General features: G+C 45.7%; 1 protein-coding gene across 1 annotated transcript in view; it reads left to right on the top strand.

Annotated features, from left to right (window-relative positions):
* Positions 1-417: 417 nt before the first annotated feature.
* YJU2 (YJU2 splicing factor homolog) overlaps positions 418-8112 on the top strand; it is a gene marked incomplete at both ends in the record, with an annotated part of 10009 nt that continues 2314 nt past the window's right edge. Inside the window, 4 exons of the mRNA XM_015829941.1 lie at positions 418-518; positions 3103-3247; positions 6183-6317; positions 7426-7607. Coding sequence (XP_015685427.1) covers positions 418-518; positions 3103-3247; positions 6183-6317; positions 7426-7607 — 563 coding nt within the window. The remainder of the gene's footprint in view (positions 519-3102; positions 3248-6182; positions 6318-7425; positions 7608-8112) is intronic.

The raw sequence follows: 8112 nt of genomic DNA, 5'->3' as shown, positions 1-8112 counted from the left end.
GTCTTGTGCCTGCCTAGGCCAGTGTTTCTCAACCTTGACAATTGTAAGGCATGTGGACTTCAACTCCCAGAATTCCACAGCCAGCATTGCTGGCTGTGGAATTCTGGGAGTTGAAGTCCACATGCCTTACAATTGTCAAGGTTGAGAAACAGTGGCCTAGGCTATTGGTATCAATAAATGATCCGTTATTTCTTTTTTTTGGGGGGGGGTCTCTTTTTTTCAATTTTTTAAATTGAAAATTGGGGTGGGGTTAATATGTGGTTTTGTCTTTTGTTTTTTAATTCACTTTTAGATGTTTTTGTCTAGTTTTGTTTTGTGTTTAATTTTTTTTCGTTTGTATTTTGTATTTTGATCTTTTGAATTAAATCAAATTGAAAGCAAAAAAGTCATTTTTATTTTTATTTTTGGGCATTCTAGAAATACTACCCGCCAGATTTCGATCCATCCAAGATCCCTAAGCTTAAACTTCCAAAGGACAGGCAATATGTGGTCCGGCTGATGGCTCCCTTTAACATGCGGTAAGAGATGCTTAAATTCTGTTTCTCTTGGGAATATTCAATTTCTAAAACGAGTTAAATGTGTGGTGATCCTGTTTTCTTGGAAATAATAAAAGACAAACTTGGAAAATCTAGCCAATTTGAAAAAAGGCCATAAGGATGACAAAATGTTAATTGTTTATGTTTATAATTTTGCTGTACGAAGGAAAATTCAAGGGCAAAGACAAGGAAATTATATTCATATTCCAGGCTGGCTGAGGAATTCTGGGAATTGAAGTCCATACATCTTAAAGGTACCAAGGTTGGAAATACTGCAATAAAAGAATGTTACAGATATTTGGACTTCAGGGTTAAATCTGCTGCCTGGTTGGCATATTGTGCTAAGCTGTGATACTTGAATCCAGCTGTTCTGAAATCTGATTTTTGAAGCTCGTGAGTAAATGTACATAACACATTGACCCATTAACTAGCTGACTTCTGTGCAAAATTGTGGTTCATATTTTTGAATCAATGTGTAAATCATGACTGATTTATTCGTGAGTGCATGGGATACACATAGCCACCATGAGTGGCTGCTTCAGCTTTTCTTTTAGCATTCCATCTACAGATAGTCCTCGACTTACAACAGTTCATTTAGTAACCATTCAAAGTGACAACGAAATTGAAAAAAGGGACATGACTATTTTTCACACTTACGACCGTTACAGCATCTCCATGGTCATCTGATCAAAACTCAGATAACAATCTAACCTAGATACTATTATTCTATCTTCTATGTTTAGCAGGTGGACATCTTGGGAGTGTCAGGCTGGGGAAATTGTCCGTAAATCATAGCCATAATCCTAGCAGGTGTGCCCAGCACTGCACACTCAGGTCCGCCAACAGAGGTTCACAAGGCCTTAGATAAAGCAAAGTATTAAAGGCAGATTATTTTTTTTCTCTTGTTAGATTTCTCATCCGATATGATTGTACAATTTGAAATTGGGTGGGATATTAAGCGGACCACTACAGCTGTTCAGTTAGTAACACGGTTGTGAAGTGAGTCTGGCTTCCCCATTGATTTTGTCAGAAGGACGAGGGGTGACATGATCGCTGTGTTCCAATATCTCAGGGGCTGCCCCAAAGAAGAGGGAGTCAAGCTCTTCTCCAAAGCACCCAAAGGCAGGACAAGAAGCAACGGATGGAAACTAATCAAGGCGAGAAGCAATCTAGAACTTAGGAGAAACTTCCTGACAGTCAGAACAATTAACCAGTGGAACCATCTGCCTCCAGAATCTGTGAATGCTCCAACACTGGAAGTTTTTAAGAAGAGACTGGACAGCCATTTGTCCGAAATGGTATAGGGTTTCCTGCCTGAGCAGGGGGTTGGACTAGATCAGTGGTGGCGAACCTATGGCAGAGGGCAGTCAGAGCCCTCTCTGTGGACATGCACGCCGTCACCCCAGACAGAGGGATGTGGGCCTGGGCTGCTCCCCTCCTCCATGCACGCAGAGTCCGGGAACAGCTGCAAGAGTTGGGCAGGGAGAAGGGAACCTATAAAAGCAGGTTTTGGCAGAAGAGTCAGTGAGCGGCCTTTGGAAGTGACCAGTGGTGGGTTTCAAATAATTTAACAACTGGGATTTCTCTCCAGCTCCTCAGCCTGCCAAAACATTATCAATTCCTCCTTGGGTTCCCACAAAGCAGCGTTTATTATTATGGTTAGCTAAGCTCAAGCATTCATCCCAACCCCCCCTTCTGCACCTAATTTCTAAATAGAAGAAAAAAGCATGTTAAAAGCAAAGAGAAAATGGCTTTGATTTTCATCAGTTGTCAGAGCGGGAAACATCCAGTGTTTACAGCGTTGACACTATACCAGGGGTAGGCAACCTTGGCTCTTTTATGACTCGTGGACTTCAACTCCCAGAATTCCTGAGCCAGCCAGGCTGAGGGAAAGGGAGAGATTTCCAAGCTGAGCCATGCTGGCTCAGGAATTCTGGGAGTTGAAGTCCACGAGTCATGAAGGGGCCAAGGTTTTCCCCATGCTGGCTCAGGAATTCTGGGAGTTGAAGTCCACGAGTCATAAAGGGGCCATAGTTCCCCATGCTGGCTTAGGAATTCTGGGAGTTGAAGTCCATGAGTCATAAAGAGCCAAGGTTGCCTACCCCTGCTCTGTACTATTTCAGACAAATGGCTGTCCAATCTCTTCTTAAAATTTCCAGTGTTGGAGCATTCACAACTTCTGGAGGCAGGTTGTTCCACCAATTGTTTTAACTGTCAGGAAATTTCTCTTGAGTTCCAGGTTGCTTCTCTCCTTGATTAATGGTTCTGTCAGGAAATAAGTGATTCACTTATCAACTGTGGGAAGGAAGGCCACAAAATGGGGCAAAACTCCCTTCACAGCTGTCTTGCTTAGAAACAGAAAGTTTGGGCTCAACTGCGGTCGTAAGTCAAGGACTATTTATTCACAATTTCTGCTGGCAGCTCCCGACTTTCCTCTACCAGCAATAGTAAGTAGACGGAGCAAGGCGAGTTGTAGCATAAACTTCCGTGGTGAGGGTTAAAAAAAGGTCAGTAAACAGATGAAGAATGAGAAATTGCATTTCTGGAGATCTTTTCTGTCTTGTAGATGCAAAACGTGTGGCGAATACATTTACAAGGGCAAAAAATTTAACGCCCGGAAAGAGACGGTCCAGAATGAATGTTATTTGGGACTTCCCATCTTCCGGTTTTACATCAAATGCACCCGCTGCCTGGCAGAAATCACGTTCAAGGTAAAGCCTCTTTAGGCCTCTCTTCTCTTCCAACATAGAACATGGAATAATAGAGTTGGAAGGGACCTTGGAGGTCTTCTAGGGCAGGGCTTTTCAACCTTTTCACCCATTGTGCCACTTTTAGGATATGGCAATATCCGAGTACCACCAGTCGCCTAGCAAGGTGTCAAAAACTTGATGACCCCCCCCAAAAGGAAAAAAGTGATGAAGTACAGGTAGTCCTCGACTTACAACAGTTCGCTTAGTGACTGTTCGAAGTTACAATGGCACTGAAAAAAGCTCCCCCCCAAGCCACAGCCGAGTAAGACACCTGCCTGCCCACCCGGCCGCGCTTTTCCTCCTGTCCGAGGTTTTCATTGTTGTGAGCATTTCTGTTTGGGATTGGCAGCGGGGGTGGGGTGGGTGTTTGGTTTTTATTCCCCCCGTCTGCTGGGTGGTTGCAGCAGGTTTTGGTCACTTCACATGACCCTGGGACACTGTGACCGTCATAAATATGAATCAGTTGCCAAGCATCTGAATGTAAATCACAAGACCCTGGAGGGGCTGCAACATTCCAGCTGATCGGCGCTTCTTCTGGGCTCAGCAGAAGTGTCAGGATCAGCGCCAACCTCCAGTTGGAGCCTGGCGCTGATCCTGGCGCTTCCACTGAGCCCTGACAGCCCCGAAGAAGTGCCGATCAGCTGGAAAGCGGCACTGATCCTGGTGCTTCCGCTGAGCCCTGCAGCTCCAGCCGTCTCTTGCTCAGGCTTGTGCGGTGCTGCCACCGGCTCAGCTCCTTCCCCTCCCCCGCTACCACTTTCCTAGGATGGCCGCGTACCACCTGCCAGGTGCCAATGTACCACAGGTGGTACCCGTACCACTGGTTGAAAAGCCCTGTTCTAGTCCAACCCCTTGCTCGAGCAGAAGACCCTTTCCTAGGGGTAGGCAATCTTGGCTCTTTTATGACTCGTGCACTTCAACTTTCTAGTTTTTGGCAAAGCTGCACCCCTCACAGACGATTGTTTCGCTGAAGTTGACACCGTGAGTAAATTTTTAACGTAACTAACCAAATTGCTCACGACGTTTTTTTATTATTAGTATTCTATAGCACTGACTCAGGGCAATTGCTAAAAGTACGCAATACTGGCATAACCCGTCCAAGGTGATGTCACCATCGAACTCCTGCTGAATATTTTACGTCCAACCTCTCTTCGGACCACCCCCGTGGGTTGCCCCTGCCGGTCTTTCCTTTTGGTTGTAGGACCCGTATCCCAAATCAAGAGTGTCGCTACAGAAAAGTCTCTCCTCGCTAATAACTCTGGGTGGTGGGGCTTATCTCCAAGGGGGATGAGTCCGCCTACTGGGATGAGGTTGTTCTCGGGATGCAGAGAAAATAATTTGGTTCTCAACACCACTAAGACCAAGGAACTTAGCAGATTACGGGAGTAATAGGTCAGACATTCAGCCCCTGATCATCAGTGGAGACCGTGTGGAGCAGGTTACAAGCTTTAGGATTCTGGGTGTTACCATAAAGGAGGACCTAACCTGGAGTGCTCACCTTACAGCACTGGTTAAGAAGGCCTAGCAGAGATTATATTTCTTGAGACTTCTCAGGAAATAACAACTGAATGAAAAACTGCTGGTGATCTTCTACCGTTGCTCCATAGAGAGCATTGTAGCCTATTGCATTTGTGTCTGGTTTGCCAACTGCACAGTAGTGGATAGGAAAGCACTCCAGAGGGTCATTACCATCGCCCAGAGAATTATTATTGGCTGTCCTCTCCTCTCTCCCTCCTCCCCCCTCTGGACGAACTGTACAGTTCCCGTTGTCTTAGGAAAGCTCAAAATATTCTCAAAGACTTATCCCGGGCATTCTGTTTTTGAACTATTACCATCTGGCAGACGGTACGGGATAATGAAAACAAAGACCAAGAGGCCGAAAAATGGTTTTTATCCCAGAGCTGTAACCATATTAAATACTGCTGTATAGTACAACATCAAGATCACGTGAAGTATTAATACCACTTTACAAGGCCTTGGTGAGGCCACACTTGGAATACTGCATCCAGTTTTGGTCACCACGGTGTAAAAAAGATGTTGAGACTCTGGAAAGAGTGCAGAGAAGAGCAACAAAGATGATTAGGGGACTGGAGGCTGAAATATATAAGGAACGGTTGCTGGAATTGGGGATGTCTAGTTTAACGAAGAGAAGGACGAGGGGGGACATGATAGCAGTGTTCCACTATCTCAGGGGCTGCCCCAAAGAAGAGGGAGTCAAGCTATCCTCCAAAGCGCCTGAAGGCAGGACAAGAAGCAACGGATGGAAACTAACCAAGGAGAGAAGCAACCTAGAACTAAGGAGAAACTTCCTGACAGTTAGAACAATTCACCAGTGGAACAACCTGCCTCCAGAAGCGGTGAATGCTCCAACACTGGAAATTTTTAAGAAGAAACTGGACAGCCATTTGTCCAAAATGGTATAGGGTTTCCTGCCTGAGCAGGGGGTTGGACTAGATTACTTCCAAGGTCCCTTCCAACTTTATTATTGTTATTGTTATCGTTATCGTCATCATCATCATCATCATCATCATCATCATCATTATCATTATCATTATTATTATAGTGCAATATTAGGGGCAGCGCAATGGTGAATAGAATGTAAAGGATGTGTGTAATATAATGTATGTTTTTGTGTGTCGTGTAGACTGTGGACGGCATTTAATTTCGTTGTGAGGTACGCAACAATAAAGATATTCTGTTCTGTTACCTCAAAACTCAGGGTCAGCTGTCCTCTATTCTGCGCACCACAAGCGGGAACATTTATGCAGAATGTTTATTGCTGTCCGTTGCAAATTTTGACTCGGCCGAGAGCAGCCGATCGTCCGCGGTTCAGCCCTTCCGGTTTTTCAGACCAGAGAATTAAATCTCTTCCCTCTTTTTCCTGTTCTCTCTTCAGACAGACCCTGAAAACACCGATTACGCCATGGAGCACGGCGCCACGCGCAACTTCCAGGCTGAGAAGTTGCTGGAGGAAGAGGAGAAGCGTTTGCAGAAAGAGAGAGAAGACGAAGAGCTGAATAATCCCATGAAGGTGGTTGGCCAATCCTTAGCCGGGAAAGGAATTTTATTCTTCCTTTTTCTAAATAGACCGTTGGGAGAGCAGGAACTGGATTTCTTTGCCTGGTAGTTTTTATATATTCCTGTGTAGGTAGTCCTCAACTTACAACTGGTTGCTTAGTAACCATTCAGTGTCACGGCAGACAGAGGGAGACACACGCACACTACAGTCACATGACCAAGTTTTGGGCATTCAGCAACTAGCCTGCCTTATTGTTTGTTTATTTAGTTCCTGCCTTTATAGTTATTACAAGTAACACAACATGGGGAACGTAGACAACACGCCTTCTTTCTCCTATTTTTCCCACGACAACAACCCTGTGAGGTGGGTTGAGCTGAAAGGGAGTGACTGGCTGAAAGTCACCCAGCCGGCTTTCATGCCTAAAGCAGGACTAGAACTCACCCTCTCCTGGTGATTGACCCAAAGTCACCTAGCCGGCTTTCCTGCCTAAAGCTGGACTAGAACTCATCATCTCCAGGTAATTGTCCCAAAGTCACCCAGCTGGTTTTCATGGCTAAGGTGGGACTAGAACTCACCATCTCCTGGTGATTGACCCAAAGTCACCCAGCCGGCTTTCCTGCCTAAAGCTGGACTAGAACTCACCATCTCCTGGTAATTGGCCCAAAGTCACCCAACTGGTTTTCATGGCTAAGGTGGGACTAGAACTCACTGTCTCCTGGTGATTGACCCAAAGTCACCCAGCTGGTTTTCATGGCTAAGGTGGGACTAGAACTCACTGTCTCCTGGTGATTGACCCAAAGTCACCCAGTTGGCTTTCCTGCCTAAGGCAGGACTAGAACTCACCGTCTCCTGGTGATTGGCTACTACTGATTCTCATTCTCCCTTCTGGAAGAGCCAGCCCAGAAGAAACGAGAATAAAAATAAGTAGATGTCCCATTTTGCTTTTTTAATCTTTCATTCTCATCTCAAAGGTGCTTTTCCAAAAGGCAACTTCATTTTTCTTGGCTTTTTCCTTTGAAAACGTTTAGCTTCTCACCCAAGAAGCTTCTTCATCTCTCACTATTAGTTCTAACTAACTGCCCTCCGAATCCTAGCACCTTTCTGCTTTTTATTTTTCCAGGTTTTGGAGAACAGAACCAAGGATTCCAAACTAGAGATGGAAGTTTTGGAAAACTTGCAGGAGCTGAAAGAGCTCAACCAGCGCCAGGCCAACGTGGATTTTGAATCCATGTTGCGGCAGTACAAAGATTTTGAGGAGCAGCAGAAGCAGCGGGAATTGGAGGAAGACGAGCAGGAAATGAAGTGAGCCCCAAGAATCTTGTCCCTAGCCCAGGGGTGGGCAACCTTGGCCCTTTTATGACTCGTGGACTTCAACTCCCAGAATTCCTGAGCCGGCACGGCTCAGCTTGGAAACCTCTCTTTTTCCCCTCAGCACAGCTGGCTCAGGAATTCTGGGAGTTGAAGTCCACGAGTCATAAAAGAGCCAAGGTTCCCCACTCCTGCTATAGACCAACTCTACATCCAGTGGAACTACTGGTTTGTACCTTTAGAGCAGGGGTAGGCAACCTTGGCCCTTTGATGACTCGTGGACTTCAACTCCCAGAATTCCTGAGCCGGCATGGCTCAGCTTGGAAACCTCTCCCTTTCCCCTCAACATGGCTGGCTCAGGAATTCTGGGAGTTGAAGTCCACGAGTCATAAAAGAGCCAAGTTTGAAGACCCCTGCTCTTAATCTTCGTCCTAGGATATGGGTAGGCAGCCTCGGCTCTTTTATGACTCATGGACTTCAACTCCCAGAATTCCTGAGC

The sequence above is a fragment of the Protobothrops mucrosquamatus genome, unplaced genomic scaffold, assembly GCF_001527695.2.
Source record: "Protobothrops mucrosquamatus isolate PMUCROS unplaced genomic scaffold, P.Mucros_1.0 scaffold7728, whole genome shotgun sequence".
Taxonomy (NCBI): Eukaryota; Metazoa; Chordata; class Lepidosauria; order Squamata; family Viperidae; genus Protobothrops; species Protobothrops mucrosquamatus.
The sequence above is the reverse complement of the archived record's forward strand: the minus strand, read 5'-3'. Positions and strand labels throughout refer to the sequence as shown.